Source organism: Struthio camelus, chromosome 2 (genome assembly GCF_040807025.1).
Source record: "Struthio camelus isolate bStrCam1 chromosome 2, bStrCam1.hap1, whole genome shotgun sequence".
Lineage (NCBI taxonomy): Eukaryota > Metazoa > Chordata > Aves > Struthioniformes > Struthionidae > Struthio > Struthio camelus.
The window spans coordinates 4,028,921-4,048,628 of record NC_090943.1 but is presented as its reverse complement, the minus strand read 5'-3'; the positions used below and the strand labels follow the sequence as shown (position 1 = coordinate 4,048,628).

The following is a 19,708-nucleotide window of genomic DNA, read 5'->3' as shown; positions in this document are numbered from 1 at the left end:
GGTGAATACAAATCAAGCTGCAGCAAAATGCCACGTAGATGTGTCTCTATTGAAGTCAGCAATATCCTATCTTGTGTAAAAATTGGAGGTGGAACGTGCAGACCTGCGAACAGATCCTCCTGTCTCTCATCTCGGATGGCAGTGCATTACAGCAGCTAGAGATTGGCAGCAGGCCCTGTAGGTGTCCAACATTTATTTACTACATAAATAAATGACATATATAAGGGACTTCATAAAGCACTTTGGCATAGCTGAAAGCTGGCTAAGAACAATTCCTGTTTTATCCACAGGGAAACTAGAACACACCAACACCAAGCGTCCCCATCCAGGTTGCAAAGTGGTCCAGATCCTGCCCTCACCAAGCATTGACATGATTCAGACACGAGGCTGCTTATGTTACTCCAAAGTTACAAGAAACCCAGGGATATTTCACTTATCTTTCCCATGAGACACTGTGTCTCAAACGGGTACATTTAATGCACTCCATATACAGTGTCCCAAAGTCTACTTCTCAAAGTATGCTAGCAAACAATTTCCCTCTCCTACCGAGCTCCAAATCATTGTCTTTCACTCAGGGTCTTTCTCCTTTGGTTGAATGTGTGTATGTGCTCTTTCAGACGTGCAGTTACGGGCTTATGCTGCGTTCACCAAAATCAGCTGAGCAAAGGGCTGGATGGCTGGAGATAGCAAGGGCTGGTTAAAAAGTCCTCTGTTTCTCAGCAACGGGTAAGAATTCAAGCTTAAATCTTCTTCCATGGCACAGAGAAAACAGGGATGAGATTGGGTTTGAATTCCAGGGCATAAATCACAGCAAGACGGTAGCGGTGGCCACATCAGTCTCACATCCCTCGGTGGAGTGCCCTTTGGGTCTGAGTCAGGGCCTGGGGATCGAGCCGTAATGTGAGAGTCTTGCATTGTGCTTCTTCAGTGTGCTCATTCCACAGGCGACTGGTACCTGACGTTCTCTGGCTGTGAAGCAGGTATGCCTCCCACGCTTTCATTAATTAGGCATGAGAACGGCATTAAATCATTTTTTCAAGACATGTAGAACTGAAGGGACCAGTTCTGCAGAGGGTTTGAGACCGTAGCAGACATCACTCTGCGTGGCTGACAGTGGAGGGGAGATAATTACTCTTCAGTGTGCAATTCCTAGCCCTCTTTTCCTTTGCTATAAAGACTGTTTTATTTATTTATTAGCCGCATGGTAGGCATATATCGTGCTGAGCCATTTTACAGTCCTTACTACACAGTATAGATGTTGAACACTTGACAGTGGATGTTGACTATTTCTTGTAGAAAGAAATGTGTTATGCTTGGGCTGGAAATGACCTGAAGAGGGTCTGCTCAGAGCAGGCTCAGCATTAGCCAATCCCTTTCTCAAAGCTGCATGCCTAGCACACCCTAAAACCTTCAGGAGTGGGACTTGGATAGTCTCTGGGAGACATAGTCTTGTGAGAGAGCCAAATGCTCTAGTGGACCAGATGTTATGGAAACCAAGGAGTGAAATCTCTAGGCCTATAATATGTCAGAGGGTCAGATAAATGATGAGGATGGCTCTTTTTGGCCTTAAAGAAATGGATCGGGAGCCTACCTCAGCAGTCTGCCACCCATGGATAGCCTGCATAACACCCCCAGATGTCTTATAGAAAATCATTACTGCAGCAAGAAAGTGCACCTTCCAGGTGCCTTACATGTGGGTGAGCTACAGTAGTTTGACTGCCAGGAGTGCTTGGAGAGCCCGTCAGTGACTGGCCTGACAAAGGTGGTTGGAGGGGAGCTGAGGTTTTGGGGTAGGCCCACCGATGTTTTTCTTTACTCTTTCTTTGCTTTGTCATGCTTCTCCTCCTCGATGGCCAGGACACGCTCACGCTCTTTGATCAGCTGCACTCCACAGTACGTGATGAACCAGATGGACAAGGTGCTGACAGGGAAACCTGGAAGACGGAGGAACATGGTCATCTCGGTATGGCTGCTTGCCTAATGGGGCCAGTTCTTCTCTAGCACTGCTTCCCCTCAGGCAGGCTCAGGAGGTCTCACAGGCTCACAGTGGCCAACCTCATTTTCCACTCTGGATCCAGCCCTAGAGCGTCACTGACATAGGAGAGAAATCCCCAGGGGCAGATTTTAGATTAAGCGGTACCTGCGTCCACCAAAACACCATGGACTGCAGTCAAAGCTGGAAAATGCTAGAATGGCTTTAAGCGTTCCCTTCCCCCCAGACAAACCTCCTTCTTCCCCCTAAATTCAGTCTGGTTGACCTTCTGGCCAGCCAACCTGCCAAAACCCCTTGTTGCTCAGTGTTACGACTTTCTGGAAGCTTTGGGCCCAGTTGACGCTGAGGGTCTCACCTGAGCCACGTCCTGCACCTAACGTGAACATAGTATGCATGCAGGGAAACACACCTATTTGTCACCTAGATAAGCAACCCAAGGGCAGGGAGCTCTCATTCCACTTAGGAAGGGTCCGATGTCTTTTGTAACCATAAGTCTGGTATCCATAGCAGAGGAGAGACGCAGACTTTGTACCTGCTAAAATAGGACCTCTGGAATGAATAATGCAACCAGGAAAAGCCAGCTAACTCAACTGGCAGGAACTTCTGACCGTCACATTATCCGTTTCCTATGCCAGCCCCTGGCCCAGAGAATGGCTGGGAGGGCATGGATCCCAGGTAGCTATTTTTACCCTGCACTCTTTGAACTGACTTCAAAATAGTGTTGCCACCTACTGATAAGAAGCGTACAGACAAGATTGTTTAGTAGGAGCCTAGCATGAACTGCTATATTAAATGATGAAGATGATCAAGTACAGATGCTAGGAAGTAGATGGGTTAGGTGGGAAGATTTGTAACTATCATCTTTGGGCTGACATGGGAATAACTGCTAAAGCAAAGGGAGATGAGACAGGCTGAGTAAATCCCTTCTTCCAGCAAGGGAACAATTTCCCAGCCAGGGAGAACTGGAGTCAGCCCACCTTGGGAGGTTGACAGCAACTTTTCCATTGCTGCAAAAAGTCTTAATCATAGAGCCCTGCCTTCCTAGGAGCTATACAAACACACCTCGAATGCAATCTGTGCCCCACAGAGCTTGCATGAGAAGGATGGGAGGAAAGAAACCACTTTCTGCATATTTTGTAGGTGGGGAAGGTGCTGCCCACAAAAATTAAGGTAGCTTGGGGGTGGTCACATACCAAGTCAATGGCCAGGCCACTCTGTACTCAAGAGAATTGGCAAGCCCCAGGCCCCAGCTCCCCTCCCATGTGTCTCCCATTAGGATGAGATCCCTCGCTGAGGAGGTCAGTAGCACCTTACCTATCAGGAGGAGTCTCTTGGTGACCAGCAGCGCGAATTCCAGGCTGTTGAGGGCCAGGATGTTGTAGAGAACGATGGCCCAGAAATTTGCTGCCCCAAAGACTGCCCTAATCCGCCGAGACATGGCCTCTGACATTTTGGCCTGTTCAGGGGAGAGGAGCAGAGAATTAGGGAAAACGGGGCTGGTTCTTACAAGGGTGACATGGTTTTAGTTTTTCTTTCCCAGAGCCTATGTAACCACAGCCAGCTATCCCTGGATAGCTTATCTGGTGAGCTGCAGGTCCTGAGACACCCCGGCAGCTCCACATGGAGTCAACTCCTGCATGGTGCAGCTCCTAGGAGGTCAAGCTAGGTCCTCAGTGAGTTGTTTGGAGACCTCAGCATGGTGCTCCCCAGCACCCCAGGCTCTGCAAGGGCTGGCTGAATGTGACCAAGATCCTCCCCAGACTTCATGAGAAAGGGTAAGGAAAGGAGATGTGCTGAACCACAGATTCATATCAGCCAAACTCCAGAAGGGATCCCAGATGGGTAGGCATAAATCAGAGCAGCCTTTAGTGTCTGTGGGATCAAGAAGCATAAGGGCAATGTAAAACTTCTGCTCTGCTCCTGGGCTGGCATTTTGAGGTCTCATGTGTAGGGCCAAGTTGTTAGACATGGTTTCATGCTAATAGTAGCGGCTGGTAACTCCTTTCTTCATCTGTTGCCTTGGGTAAGACCTCCCTCAAGGCAGATGAACGCTGCTGTTTGCTAGGTTTATTATTAGCCCTATGTGGAAATCACTCCAAGCTTCTGGTAGAAACTGTTTCTTACGAATTAAAAAAAAAGAGCTGAAAGCTAGTGACAGCAGCAGAGTGGAATTGTCACCAGCACATAATCCTCAGGAGCAGCTGCTGAGAGCGGAGAAGGGAAGTGGTTTATAGCAATCTTCAAAGAGCACCATGAATCCCCAGGCCACTTAGTGCTGAGAATTGTGGTGCCGCAGGGAAGAAGATTTTACTAGCTGTGAGTGCTATAATCTGATTAAAAGTTCAACAAGGAGAAAAAATGGGAGGATTTTTCTTCAAAATTTTTATTCGAAAGTTGTCTTTACTGGATCAGCTTAGGTCCTCCAGACTTTTTAGGCTGAGCAGAAAAACAAAAAATATAATTATTTCTAGGAATGGGTCTCCTGACTTTTTCTTCCAACCTGTCTCCAAGGTACCCTGGTCCCAAACAGAGACTGGGCACTAAACTTCAGAGAGATTGGTAAAGAATTAATTGTAGTATCTGAACATTTCCTTTTATCACAAATTAAACCAAAAATATCCAATGCCAAAATGTTTTGCAGAACAAGAAAAAATTAATTTCCATATGGAAATACATAAACATTTTCCTGTGAACACACCTTGGTCTTTGAGTCCATCTATGCTACTTTGATGCCTCACTGGGCTGCAGTCCTAGTTCTCTTGGGCATCTATTTTCTCTTTGAAAGCTCGACACCCAGCCTGTTTCCTATGAAGCATCACAGGGTCATGGTGGGTGACACCATGCATAAGACGATGGGGTGCACAGCACAAGGACTTCCCTTGCACAACTGACAGTCTGATCACAAGGATGCTAAAGGCTGTGGGACTCTGCAGAGCAGGATGGAGATAGCTGCAGATCTCCAGGCAGATGACCTGGACAGGGCAGCTGTACACCATCAGGGATCTAAAGTTACCTCTTGAGTCTCAGCTGAAAATGGATCCTATCTGTATAAACAAGTTCGAGCTCCCTAGAGACATGGATTTTTAACAGGACCAGAATTTGGTACCAGGCCCTCTGATCTTCCCATCCCCTTGCAGCAGAGCTCCTCACCTCCATTTTGGCAAAGGGTTCCCGCTGGAAGAACTTCTGCACCCATAGCTCAAAGTTGAGGCCAAAGCAGTTGAAGATGGACCAGACGTAAACAATCTCACAGGGCCCCAGCCACAGGGTGGTGATGGCAAAGGTGGAGATAGTGGCCATGAGCTCCTTCACAACGTTATCATGGTTCTCCCCGATGTGATCATACACATACCTAACACAAAGGAAAGCAGGTGGTACTCCCTTTAGCGCAGGGGAACCCTCAGGAGTCCCTCCTCCTGCACTGATCCACCACAAGCTCTTCACAGACCTATGTCTCTACAATGCCCCAGTAAGAGGAGAAAGAAATTTTGGGTGAAAAGTTCTAGCAATAAAATGATTTTGACTGCAGTCTAGCTATACCTTGCTTGCAAACTAGTAGCTCCTCTAAGGACAAAATACTACCCTTTTCCTCCTTTGTTGGTAAAACACAAGGATCCATAGAGCTGCAGGTTATCTGAGGCCTCCTGGTACACAGCACTTCTGCACAGAGCAGCCATCACTTTGAGAACAGGTTTACTGGCGTGTCCTCACGGCTGAAGAGAGCTGAAAGGCTGAGGGAGTTGTAGACATAGCTCAGATCATCCTTCTTATCCAGGATATGGGACACATGGGCTCAACTCCCTTTTCTTCTTGAGGGAATATAAACCTGATTCTTCCTTCTTCTAGGGAACACTTCCTTCTTCTAGGGAACACTAAACCTTCCAAACTTAGAGGGTATTCTCTTATTCCTCACTGAGAAGGCTGTTGCACTTTGTGTTGATTAATTCAATGTTCTTTAAGATAAACAGACCAAGTCTGGCTCCATATTCTAGTGGGATACACCCTCAAGAGAGGGCACTTGGGCTTTGGGTTGAACAATGTTTAATGCTTCATTGCTGTATGATGAAAAAAAGACCCCAAACCACCCTGGAGACGATTGATTAAAGACTTACTTGCACAGCCAGTCATTAATCCCTCTGTCAAAGTGCCTAAAATACAGATGATAAAAAACATGTTAGAATACAAGGGTTAATGACTGACTTTTACTCAGCAGTCATCCAGAGAAGCCATCCAGTCACCTGGAGAGGTGAGGTACACCTAAAACCTCATTTTCAGCATTTTTCATGAGATTCTGGAGTCCTTCCTTGCACAGGTTCCACAAACTGCTATTGGTTGCAACCTCCCTCCTCCTCCATTGCGCCTTACCCAAGAATATTTTCCCTGGGCTATGACCAAGTCTAGCCTATAGGTTCAGAATAGACTGTTCAACCTAGCCAATTTCTAACGTGTGCCAGTTGCTCTGAAGCACAGCCAAGACCTCCTCTCTTCCACGCACGCTTATTTTGGATTGAACGTGCTGTCTCTGTTCACCTTTGTATGAGGGCTACTCACGTTTCTGCAAAGACATAGAGCATGGTGATGCATTTTGGGGGCTGTGGTGGGTCCAGGTGGTCCAATCGGGCGATGGTGTTGATGACTCCAAACATGACAGCAGCTTTCACCCAGTCATACACCAAATTGGAGTAGGCCAGGCCAGCTGGAGCAAAAATAGGAATCAAACAAGCAAAGAGGAGCATGGGATGTATCATCTTCAGGATTCTGAGGGATCTCGTGTACCATGGGATTGTGTAGTGTATTGCAACAAATATGACAGCAAGGGAAAAGTTTAGTGCTGTCTTGGACCAACAGAGCTTTTAAAACTAAATAGCCTTTTAAAAGGCTTGAACCAAAGGCATTTCGGAGGGAACTGTTTGTTGGTAATAGTAGTCTAAGAGAGTTGCACAGATCTCATTTCCTCCCTCACAAGCTCTTTCTTCTCCTCTAAGGTTTATTAACCAATGACAAACTCATCACCGTTCTCAACTCTGACCTCTGAGGTTTTATTGACACTGCTATTGAAATGTCCCCCAGGCTCCTTGTGGCCATAGATGTCACAGTGATTCTGCAGCAGTGCAGGGGCCAGAACATCTGTCTTGGAGAGGTGCCTGATAATGGAAAAGTGATCCCTGTAGGATCAAACACCGAAGATTTCAAATTCCTCTGCAAGCAGAATCTAAATAAAGAAAAGCCATCTTGGTGGGATTCAGCTCACAGAGTAATAGCCACATAACGTCTCGATGTGAGCCACGTGCCTGAGCTCCCACCGTGGATGATAAAGATCCAGCTGATAGAGTCAGTGGAGCCTGCAGAGCCACTCAGCTCCTTCTGAAGTGACACATATATTCAGTCAGCCCATCCAGATCTCTTAGGACAGCCTAAATGAATGTCTAGTGCTATTCTACATGCACTAGGATTTCCTGACTGGCTTCCAGCTACCACTCCAGAGAGGCACAGCTTTCCTCCAGCTCTAGCTTTCCCTCTGCCAGCCCTGTATGGAGGTCAGATACCCTACTGCGTCTCAAATGCTGCCAACAGACACGCGTTCGAGCCGCTGAAATCCACGGTCCATCTGCAAGCTGAATGCTAGCGCAGCTATTGCTTTTCATTCTGAGAGTTTGGATCCTGGAGGTCCCTAGTCCACCCTCACTCAGGGCAAGGCCAGCTTTGAAGTTAGATCAGGTTTCTCAAGACCTTGTCTGCATGACAGATTTTGAATATTGACATTTTGGTGGACTCCATAACCTCTTGGGGCCCCTGTTCCAGTGCTTAACCATTCTTTTTATGAAAAAAAAAAATTCCTTAAGTGTAATCAAACTTTCTCTTGCTTTCACTTGTGCCATTTTCTTGTGCTCTTTCACTGTCATCCTGTAAGAAGAATCTGTCTCCATCTTTATAATTTTCCGTAGGTAGATGAGGACAGCAGCTAGACCCCCTGAGCCTCCTCTGAAGCCATACTGAAGCATATTCTCAGCTCAGCCTCTTCCTGTACAACCTGCACTCCAGCCTCCAACCATTTTAGTGGCTCACAATACACCGCTTTAATACCTTCACAACTGGCCACCCACTCTGTGTATTTAAGGTACCGGATATTGCTCTTGCAATAGCATGGGGCTGATTTTCAGAGATGTTGAGCTCTGCCTCCCGTGTCTAGATGAAGACAATGGGAACAACTTGGTGCTCAGCCTCTTAAATCCCAAGCTAAACAATTTTCTCTGGCCTCTGTGAGAACAGCAGCAGACCTAGACCGCCTTGCTCTCCAGAGCTGCCCAACCCCAGCTCTGTGTATCATCAGCTGGAAGAAGAGGGGTTCTACTCAAACCTGCCCAGCATGGGCACTTGAAGCCAGCTACAGGTGTGAGTGTGTCCCTGCACAGCCACTTACCTAAGGACCAGTCCGAGAGGCGGTTCACAAACTTCAGGTCAGAAGGGAGGGTCAGGATGTAGAAGAAGTGGAAGAATATGTCCACAGCGACGATGACCCCCACGTGGAGGAGGGCCTGGACCCGGATCTTCCTCATCTCATCATCTTTGCGCCTCAGCTCTTGGGTGCTCACCTGTCAGGATGGACACCAAGAAAGGGTTAAACCGAGGGACGGAACTGGGTAGAAAGTTCTTCTGCCTGGAAAAAAAAAAAACAGGCCCATCATGGAGCTGGGGTTTAGGATTTCTCCACAGGCACATGCTCAGAAAGGCAGCTTAACTTGAGGGTGGCCCTTTGCAGAGGTCACAAAGTGGGAGTAAGCACTCATACCCATAAAATCTACAGGATGCTGCAGCTGCATCCTAGGAAGGACATCCATGAGTCCCAGGAGCAGTTGGGAGCAGGGGCTGGAGTCCCACCTGAGAACCCTGCCTGGGCAAGGTGGGCACATGTTGCCCATTATTTTAGGCTAGGCAGAAGTCAGTCGTTTGGGAGGAGGAGAAAGAGGATGGCTGATGGTCTCCAGAGCTTCTGCCGCAGGGTGCGCTCCTGTAAATGAAAGGGAAGGCTGCTCAAGGGGCCATCCCGAGTCAGTTGAGACCTGACTGAAGGGGCTTTTCTCTCTGCTGTGCCCTGTACAAGCATGGGCCAGGCTTTGCCTCCAGGAGCTGTCATGTCTCTGGATGTTGTAATATAAAAATCATCAGAGAAAGCTTTTAGGATTACACTGGGCAGATTGATGGCCTCACTTTCCTGCATCGCCATAAAAATTGCTGCTGAATCCAAAATCCTCTTATGTTTATTACTCTTTTTATTCTCCGCGAGAGGTGGGAGTTCTCAGAAAGTAATCTGCAAGCTGCTGCAATAGCCCAGTCACCAAAACCAGATGATTCCTGGGAATTAAAGTCTTTGCTAGATTTGCTAGTTTCTGTTATATGCAGAGTGCACCTAAGAGCCTCCTGCCTTAAGAAAATGAAGAGGTCTCTAAACCCCGAGCTGAAGCAGGTGTTCAATCTAGCAGGGGCGAGCTGTCACAGGCAGCTATCCCTGCAGCCGACACCATGCCAGCAATACCAGAGAGGGCTCTGACAAGGAAACAAGCAACTGAGGATCTGCCAGGGGAGGCTGGGCTCTGGCACAGAGACACACAAGTGGTCGTGGGACCTTAGTTTCCCCCTGGTGATGGTTTCCCACTTGTATCACAGGGCATGACTCTCCTGCTCCCATCAGCTCCTGTCCTTATTACCTGTGCATGGTAATGGCACCCTGCCGCCATCTCACTGAGATTGGGGCTGTTCCCATGCGCACACACACACACACACACACACTTCCAGCTGTTCAGAGGTGAATTTGTTCCTTGAATCCCAGTAAGGAAGATCTAGCCTCAGCTCAGCTCCCCTGGAGCCAGGCACCAGGATGCACGTGGCCTATGACCAGCTTTGTGGCACTATGTGGGTTCAGCCTGTGTCATCCAGTGTTACTGGGCATTAGGAGTAGGGAATGATCCAGGGACCCCCTTGCTAAGACTAGCACTGCTCACTGGCACCTCTTCAGCCCAACTGGCACCAGCCAACCCTGCTACAGACAAGGTCCCATTGTGTATTGGGAATGCACGCCGTGCAAAGGGTCCACCAAAGGATAGCACCACTAGAAGCCAAAGAGACAGCGCTGTCCCCTAACCTCGCCACCCGCATCCCATCCTGGAGAAGAGACTCAGTCTTTCTACTCCTAATTTCTGTCGGGCAGTTAGGAATTAGCCTCTGCAATTAGCTGCAGCTCCAGCAGTGCAGAGGGGATCTAGCCAGGAGATGGCAGTGGAGGCCAGGCCAAGACAGGGCTGCTGGCTGGAGGGGAAAAAGGCTTGGGGACTTGCTCCCTCTGCCTTTAAGCGGGGTGTTTTAAAAAGAAGAGGGGGAATTGCTCACTAAGTGGTGATAAACATCCTGCTTTACGGCTGTGCAAAAAGGAGCAGAAAAGAAAAGAGAACAGATTAAGTCCTGTAGGGGTAACAGAAGTTCAGGTCTTGCAGGCACCAGGAGTTTAATGCCACAATCTACATAGTCGTAGCAGTGGTGTTAAGAGAAGCCTGTTCAGGAGGCTGCAACTGTCTCACAGGATAGACTGATAGGAACTGGGGAAAGGAAAATAATATGGGGTGAGGAGAGTACCTCTGGGCACTGCAGCCCCTCTGGAGGAGCTTGGACAGCAGGGCTGCCGGAGCCACATTTGCTGGGACTTTGGCCTGACAGATCAATCACAGCCGGAAAGATTGAACCTCAGGATGAGACAGTGAGTGCTCTCAGCATTTCTGCTGGTGGCTGTAAAGGAGCACGGTGTGGGGGAACAGCCTGGCTGGAGCCCAGCAGTCTCTGTTGCTTGTCTGCTGAGAACCAGCCACTGATGGACTCTCTGCACCACAAGCATCATTTACAGGGGATGCTGGAGCTGACTTTCAGCCACCACCTAACTTGACTCAGGGTCAAACTTCCTCCTAAACGGATCTGTGAAATCCAAGGGATCTTGATCCTGTCCCTGGTCACAACCAGCGATGTATCCTTTCAACAGGTAACAAACACAAGGTTGTTGTGTCCTGTGTTAGCAGGACACAGATCAGCTCTCATCCTGTGGTAACAGCAGCTTTGTGGCTGGCAGTGAGACACGTGGCTCCCACCCTACAAGCTCAGCATCTGGGTGGATCCCCGTTGTTCAAGTGATACTATCACAATACAACCTTCTGGATCACCAGATCCTTGCCTGGGTCACCAATTCCTCTCCAGGAGTTTTCAGATAGAGATCCCTTCCAGCAGCAAGTTTGAAAAGCAAATCAGGAGATGGTGCATACCCATTCAGTTCATGCAGGAGCGGTGGGAATCACAACCACAGTGGGTTGTGGAGGCTAGGAGTGGGAGTCAGACAAATTTGGAGGACAGCTTCACCTAGGCAATTAAATATGATGGTCCAGTGCAAATTCCAGTACAGGAAGGCTCCCAAGGCTCTCTGCAGGGAACAAGTCTCGTGCAGACCCTTTCTTACGTTGTCTACCTCACGCTGACAACCATGTTAGGCCAACTTTGCAGACAAAGTGCTGGACTGGGTGGGCCTTTGATCAGACTTTAGTCTTCCTGCTTCCACACCAGGGATACCCTGACTGCTTTCACCCACCCTGGACACTGGCTGGCTATTCTTCTGAATTCATGGAAGAGTTTCTAAAATGCTCTTGTGTCCAGATGTTAGCTGGGGTGCATAAATTCTATTTAATTATTCTTTAAAAGGAAACAGAAGGGAAACGGCAACCAGTAGATGGGCTTTCTGCTACCGTCGCTGACCAGGCAAGAGGACTTTTTCTTAAGAGTCAGTAACATTTTGCTTTGCTGATAAAGATCCGTCAATGATGTAAAAGGGTGTTGGGATGGGAAGAGTGAGAAATGAGAGACAGCTGCCATTTAGCTTGATCCTTCGATGTGAAACAGCCTCAGGGTTGGATGATCCCAGGCTGGGCTAATGAGTTTTCCAGAGCTATTTGGATCCACCTTTCAAAAGCACTCTTGGTTGTGTGCAATATGGATAGGGGCCCTGGGCACCTGAGCATTTCAGAGGGAGCAGAAGACGACCCATGATGTAGCTGAAAAACAACCTGCTACAAAAATCCTCCCACCTAGACTTACTTATTTCTAGAGAAACACCTTGATCTTAAGATACACAGACCAGCCCTATAAATTCTTGCTCCTCAAGTGAACCAGCTCAACAGGAATGCCCCTGAGCAAAAAGATGGGGTGGGAGGATGCCCCTGCTTCCTCAGGCACGTGCTCACAGCTGTCGCCATGCAAAGGTCCCCACAGATGGATGCCAACAGGTATCAGACATCTAGCTCACACTGTGGTTCGCCGGCACCGCAGAGAAGGGGAGCACAGAGGCATCGGGGTAGTAGCACATGGTGGGCAATTTCTGCAGGCGCTTTGTGCGGGCAATTAACTATCTGCTCTCAGGTGAAAGCACAGTTTGTGTGTCCTGAACCCAGCGAAGATTACCAGGCCAATCTTCATGTTTGCACAACCCTCTGTGCATGCAGGTGTATTTTCACTTGCCAACGGGGGAAACTGAGGCACTGAGCGGTGGAACGCAAAGTTGCCCAGTGAGCACAGACAACCACTGCTACGTCCTTATCTCCTCAAACTCCATGTGGTGCTTTCATCACAACAATATCTGTCTTAGCATAGGAAATGGCTAAATGTCCATGAGGGGCAAACTGCTGAGGAGGGTTAAAAAACCTTCTTTAGTTTAGTGCCATCAGTTTGTGCCCCTCCTCAAAACCGGGGCACCATTGTGGAGCGTGGACCACACCCAGGGTCTACACGAACGCAGCAAGGTCTGCAGTTATTTGCACCTCCACTGTGGCAAACAGTCTCTTTTGGTAGGCATTAAAACCAAGCAACTAAATACAGCATCAAGGGGAGCGGTCTCCTTGTGGTCTGGCCTTGAGAGGTGGCCAGGACACTTACCTGAGCATAGAACTGGTCAAATGTCATGATGGGCCCGAAGAAAAAGAAGGGAAGGTAGAAGTTGTATTTGAGGAGGTCGAAGATGGAGTAGATGCCCTCCTTTCTCTCGCAGCTCTCGAGTGCGAAGCTGATGCAGCGCATGATGGTGAAGCCACTTCCCCCATAGAAGAGGACATCTTGAAGATCAAAAGCTCCTGTTACAAACCCACTCTAGGTGAGAAATGAAGAGTTACCACCACACAACTCACGTCACCTCTGCACGTCGTCACTTTTCTGAGGACATCCGCTCCCGGGGGAACGGTTTAAAGCCAATTACATTCTAACACAAATTGCTCCCATGGCTAATTAGCCTTGCTGTTAGATTGATAAAACTGGGGCTTGATGCTTTGCATCCTGGAGAAGCCAGGAGCTGGTAGATCCTCTCAGCCACATCTTCACCAAGCTGGGCTCGTACCAGCTACGGCACCAGGGCTAGCAGGGTTTTCGGCTCCAGGCCCAGCCCCGGGCTGCATTACCTGGCTCCCAGCTGGCTTTGAGGGAGGGAAGAGCCTGGTGGCAGCTGCCTGCCAGGCCCAGGTGTACCATCTCGCAAGGACACGCAGGCTTTGCTCCAGGACAGGAATTTCATCACAGCCCATGTTCTGGGGAAGGGTAGGACAGAGCTCTCCCTGGGGTCCAAGGAAAGGCAGTACAAGCCTGACGTAGCAGGGGAGTATCATTCAGAAGGTGGGCGATGGGCAAGGACAGGTAACGTTGTCCTTCCTCTGGTAGGAAGAGGGACCAAATGGCCTTGCAAGGTCCTTCCCGGTCTTTTGCCTGCCAGCAGGGCAGAAGTCTTTAACTAGGCAGAGGCATAAGAGATACACATGGGCATCACTGAACCCACGCTGGTACTGTGTTACAGGTGGGGAAACTGAGGCACAGGGCAGTGACCTATCTTGCCTGGGGCCACTTAGCAGGCTGTTGTCTGAGCAACAAGGAGGACCCAGGCGTCCTGAGCTCTGGCCCAACATGAAGTCACAAAAGCGGGGCATGACCCCCATGGGATTATTCCCAAGGGTACGGTACTCTTGAACCCTGTGGGAGCTGCTACGGAGCCAGGAGAACTGCTTGGAGCTTATGGGAGACCTCCTTGGAGGTAAATCTAAGGAGAGGGACATGAAAGGCCTGGAAACAAGGCAAATGGGTGGCCTGAGGCAGCACCTACCTGCCAAGAGCTGAAGGGCTCCACCTTGAAGGACGCGAGGCAGCAGAGCCCGGCCACATGGCAGAGCCATTTCTGCTTCGCCAGCGAGACGGAGTAGAGGATGATGCAGTGGGAGAGGATGATCATGAGGTAGACGAGCCCCATGCTGCCCAGCACAGCCAGGAGCCCGTACAGCATGTACACCACGGCCCGGTGCTGTGAGGGGAGAGTGGTCCCCTCTATGATCAGCTCTATGAAAGCCCCGACCCTTTCCCAGATTACAGCTAACAAAGCTATTTAATATAGCTGCTGGCCTCTATGATCCCATAAGAAACTACCCTGGGAAATGGGATTGGAAGAACCACTCTGTTTCTAAAGTCATAAAAGAAAATCTCTTGCAGTCCGGCTCCATCTCGGGCTGCCACATGGGGGTGTATGGTTCCCCTCCCCAGGGAGCCCACAATGGATCTGACTCCTGCCCCTGCCATTTGGTCCCACTCCCACATTTTCACAAACCGCTTTCACTTCTCCTCCCCACGAGACTACATATTTAGCCTCCATCCCAGCCTGGACTTGCAGAGGCTCGGTGAGTTTTCACCTCTTGGTCTCCAAGAGGCTCATCAAGTCCACACACCCTTGTAACCCTAATGCCCATGTTAAGTGCAACAAGCAGGGTCTGTGGGTGATGCCCACGTTGAGTGCAAGAAGCAAATATCCCTCAACTGTGGATGAATCCTGGGCAGCCCACGGACAGACAGATGCAGAGGTCCCCTCACAACCTTCAGGGAGCCTCTTCTTCTGCATCATCCTTGAGCTCCTAAATCCACCCCCTGGTCCCTCGCTCACCTGTGGCATGATCATGGAGCAGATCTTGGCGAACAGGACGTGCCCCGAAAGGGCAAAGATGATGAAGTTCCTGAACGAGGTGAACCACATCACCCACTCGAAATCAGCTACGTCCTGTGGGAGCAAAGCAGGGCACCTTACTGCCCCAAGCCTTTGCCCTCTGCTGGCCTTGGCCCTTGAGCGCCTGCCTCAGGAAGTCAGATGTCCACACGTGCCAGAGGCTGAATGGGCGTTTAGGCTGTGAGGGCACCTCATTATCATGCAGCTTTCCAAGCCTGTTCTTCCCATTTTCGACCCGAGGGCTGCCAAGCGCTTTAGTTCGGTCATAAAACTGAGGGAAAGATTTGCAGAGACTATTTGTCTCTCTAGATGCATGCAAAGCACATCTGCTGCGCTGTAGGGCTAATATTTCCCTGACTTCTTTAAAGGCCCTTTAAAGGCCCTTCTTTAAAGGTCACACTGAAAAGAAGGAAAAAAAAAAGGTCACATGGACTTTGTAAATGTATGTCAGCAGCAGAAAAATCATCTCGGCTTTTCCAGCAGTCAGTACTAATCGTGTGCTCCTAGGAAATCGCCAGCTCCTTACTCCACTTACCATCTTCCTACCGAAGTAATGCCAGCCTGGTTTTATGCCATCGCGGAAGGTCTTTCTGTTCATGCTGTCTGCAAAAGAATAATTCCCATGGAAAACCACAGGGATCAGGAACCTCAACCGTTTCCGCATGAATTTCCAGCAAAGCCTTTGCGCATTGCATCCTCCCAGGGATCCTTAGCAGATCCTGTGCAGAGGAGTGCAGGTCTGTGTTTTTTTCAGCTCCCAGGTTAAAAAAAAAAAAAAAAAATTGGGGAACTGCCCCTTGTTAGGGTGCTGGCTGGAGCAGATATGCACATAGCCCTGTTGCTCTGACCCATGGAAATTGGGGCTGAGGGGGTAACCATGAAGGGAGACAGATATGAACCCCTTTTGGGGGTCAGATGCAAGGGCTTCCTAAGACATTCTCTGCAAAAATTAAAGCCAGGGTGGCTACGCTGGTATCTACAGGTGTCTGCCTGAAGGACACCTCGGCTCACATGCACAGTCCCTCTCCCACGGCATCCCCACCCCTCACGCCCCAGGGGACGAGGGAAGTTACCTCTCGAGGCTTCAAAGATCCCGCTCCCGCTGTACACCACAGCGCACGTCAAGGTGAGAGCATAAAACCCCAGCTCGTAGCTGGGGAGCTTTGCTTTAACCCCCATCGCTGCAGATCACCACCCCGGCAGCCTGGGGGGAAGCAAACGTTGACCTGGGAACAGGGAGCAGGACACAGAAAGGAGGAGGAGAAGGAGGAGAAGGGGGGGGAGAAAGAAGAAGAAAAAAAAAAAAAAAAAAAAAGGTGGTGTTTTCCTGGCCTCGGTGCATCCCTTAAAAGAAAGCAGTTTCACCTGCAGCTGAGCCCCCATGGTGACAGCTCAGGTGTGGGAAATAACATTGCTGCTAAAACAAGCTGAAAACGCCAGTGAGGAGCCTGGCTTTGGGCTCAGCTGAGCCGAGTGCTCCCAGGGCTGCTGGTGAGGGGATTTGCAGCCATCTGGGTATGTTCCCTCCTTCCCTCCCTCCCTCCCTGGAGCCCAGCAGGGTCCTGCCTTTGCATACCACATCCTGAAGTGTGGGGACATGATGCTCCGGGAACGGCCCGCGAGCTCTGCCCTCTCGCTGCCCTGCTGCATCGCGGAGCCGATGGCTGGCGCGGTGGCCGGGGACGCGGAGGTGCCAGCGCTGACCTCCCACAGCCGCTCTGCGCAGCGCTGCGGAGGCTGGCGCGGGCTTTAGGGACAGCGCTGCCCTGTTTCTGCACCCTGTGCAGGTGCCCTGCTTGGCATGCCAATGCTCTTGGCTAATTACTTCTGCCAGGGCTAATTAACCCCAGCACGATGTGCCTTTAATGCTTGTCCGAGCGCACCGGCTGCACGGTCACCTCCCGTCGGCTGCTACTGAAAACGCAGCTAAAGGGCAGCGTGTTGTGCTCAGCTGGAGAGGAGAGGGTAACCTCCAGCGCAGGACCTCCCCGGGCACCCTATGGTGCCCAGGCGGCTCCCGCGGCCCCCCCGGGGCACTGGGATGGGGAGTCCCAGCCCCGGGGGACGTGCGGGCAGGTATCGATGCACTGGCACGTGCCGGTGTGCCTGCAAAGGGTGGCCGAGCTGGGTGCCGTGTCGATGCCCGCAGCGCCCAGTTTTGTGGCTAACGCAGGAATGGGGATGCTGGCCGTGCTTTTCGGTCCAGGCTCAGCCTCTCCTTGCCACCGCAGCCCCTGCTCAGCCCTATCCAAAACTCCTGCTGCAGCATGTGCTGAGCTGGATAGTTTCTAGCGCAAAGCTGCTCTTTATGGGCAAACGGCCACCGCTTTGCAGTGCCGGTGCCTGTTGCAGGGTGCTCGGGGGCTAGCCAGGGTGCTGCTTTAAAGAGCTTTTGCCTCCTTTCTAGGCTTATCAAGACTTTTTCCCACTGTGGCACGGTAGGGTAGGGGGCAAGGAGATGGTTAACAGCGTGAAGCGGCTCCCGGGGGGACTGGGCGCCCCGTACCGGGTGGCAGGGGGGGATGCCGCAGCTGCTGCAGAGCGCGCAGCCCGTTCCAATTTTAGCTCCGTAATTGCTCTTCAGCCGCAGCGGTGTGCCAGAGCGCAGGGTTTCCTCTGCGGCTGCAGGCAGGCTCAGGTGCATGGAGGGCTCGGCCACCCGCTGCAGCCCTTCGTCCCGGCCCGCCAGCGTACCCCCCACACCGAGAGCACCGGCCACCCTCCCCACGCCAGCCCCCGCGACTGACCTTGAGCAGCGAGCGGCCGAGCGCAGCAGCCCCCCGGAGCCGGGCGACCCTCTCAGGATCCAGCGGCTGGCACTGCTAAGTGGGGTGTCAAGAGGGAGGAAAAGGGGGGAAAAAAGCCAGGAAGGGTGGTGGGGTGGCAGCTCACCTCCCTAATGCATCCGTCTGTCTGTCCGGTGGCCGTCTGGGGGGCGGCTCGGCTTCTCTTTCTGGCTTCAGGTGTCCCACCTTGCCCCTGGAGTAAGTTTAGCAGGGAGTGGAGCGGAGCAGGCAGGAGATATTTTTATTTTAGAGCAGCGCTGCAGAGGGGGGCTGGTTCAGGAGCTGTCTGTCACAGCAGCTGCCGGAGAGGACCTGGGGCAGCAGCCAAATTTAGCGCCGGGGCTGGGAGTCGTGGCCTGGGGGCAGCAGGGACTTCCTTACAAGACACAGCCAGAGCCCCAGGCCCCTGCTTTAGGGGTGGGAAAAGGTCCCTGATAAACCAGACAAGCTGGGTCCGGCCTCTTTTGGGTGCCAGGGGGGTCGAGCTCACTGGGTCGCCTCTTTTAATGACCAGACAGGGGAGGTTTCCTACGGCCCTGGATCCACGGCCTGGGATTTGGGGATGTTCAGTGACAGCAGTCACCCAGAGTCCAGGGAAAACTGCTCCTTTCCTGCTCTCCCGGTGCATTTTCCTGGCTTCCGTACCCCTCATTGAACCTTGCCAGCCTTGCTGAAGGTCACCCTCATGAAGTGGGGAGGCAGTTATCTCTGCTTACAGATGGGGAAACTGAGGCACAGAGCAGCAAGGTGGGATTTCTCCCTAACTTAAGCATCATTAAATAATGACTAAATCAGAGCGATGCACTCTGGGCTCCTTCAGAGGTTGTGGTGCCTCTAGAAACCCATTTCCTAACAGCCAGCTCGGGGATCCTCTGCCTCTCCCTGCCGTGCAGAGGCAGCGTGCAGGATGTAGCTCAAATGCTGACAGTGAGGATCTGACATTTGGGAGGTGACCTTGACACCTATGGCAAAAGCACAGGCTCAAACCTGAGTGCCCCCACCGAGGGTCATCTCCCATCTCTGTCTCCTTGGGAGGTCTCCGGTGCCTGGCTCAGCCAGGCTCTCCGAGCTTTCCCAGTCTGCGACCCCCAGTAGCAGGGATGGGAAAGGGCTAATAGGGGTTGTTAAATGAGGTGGTTAATGGTCCTTGTGATTCCTCTTCTTGCCTTGGGCCAAGCTCTTTTGCGAACTCCCCAGCTAAAGATCTTTTGGTTCAGCTGAATCCATCCCCTCTCACGTAGGTGCAAAGTCCCTGGTGGAGGGCAGGCAGGAGCCGGCAGCCCTGACCGGCATTGCCGTGCCGGGAGCCTTCATCCTTGTGTCACTGCTCTGCATTCGGTCCCTGCCTGGAGGAACCTGGCTCCTCAGACCTTGGCACAATTTACTCTGTGCTTAGAGGAAAAGCAATTAAGAGATTGGCACCGATAAGCCCAGAAACACAATTTGTCATGCTCCGAAGGCCTATACAGAGAGCAGTTTATCGATGGCTGCTCGGTTTATGGTCAGCTGCGGCAGTACATCGAGGAGCCTTAGCAGGGGGGAAAACTGTCCCTGTCTTCCAGCAAGGGCAGCACAGGTGGACCTGGGGGCACGAGAGCTGTGGGGCACGGAGCAGCCACTGCCATGCCAGTGGGAACTTTTCAGTGAAAATTGCAACTTTTTGACCTTTGGGAAAGAGTTACCCGTTTCCAAGCCTTCCTGCCCATCCAGCATGGGGACCTCATGGTGGAGCAATGCCACCAGCATCAAGAAGGGATCAAGAGCTTGAAATGCTGGTGCTTGTCACCGTCCCTCTCCGTGGTCTGCCTGGCTCAGAGCAGACGCTCTCCCACAGCGCACCCCTTCACTCCCCAGTGTGAGAAACCAGCCCCTTTTCCA

At 51.2% G+C, this 19,708-nt stretch overlaps 1 protein-coding gene across 4 annotated transcripts; it reads right to left on the bottom strand.

The window, feature by feature from the left end:
- Positions 1 to 178: 178 nt before the first annotated feature.
- On the bottom strand, positions 179 to 18,115 carry HHATL (hedgehog acyltransferase like). Of its 4 annotated transcripts, XM_068934109.1 has the most exons (13): positions 17,937 to 18,115; positions 17,792 to 17,866; positions 16,118 to 16,270; positions 15,580 to 15,647; positions 14,985 to 15,098; positions 14,160 to 14,354; positions 12,953 to 13,162; positions 8,415 to 8,586; positions 6,545 to 6,689; positions 6,106 to 6,141; positions 5,144 to 5,345; positions 3,308 to 3,449; positions 179 to 1,934 (listed from the first exon to the last, which is right to left on the bottom strand). In XM_068934109.1, the coding sequence occupies exons 3-13, from the start codon at positions 16,221 to 16,223 to the stop codon at positions 1,813 to 1,815; spliced, it is 1,512 nt and encodes a 503-aa protein (XP_068790210.1). In that variant the 5' UTR covers positions 16,224 to 16,270; positions 17,792 to 17,866; positions 17,937 to 18,115; the 3' UTR covers positions 179 to 1,812. The 4 variants fall into 4 exon arrangements, with proteins under 4 accessions (XP_068790210.1, XP_009682487.2, XP_009682489.2 ...); XM_009684192.2 differs by lacking the exon at positions 17,792 to 17,866; XM_009684194.2 differs by lacking the exons at positions 17,792 to 17,866; positions 17,937 to 18,115 and adding an exon at positions 16,621 to 16,829.
- Positions 18,116 to 19,708: the final 1,593 nt, after the last annotated feature.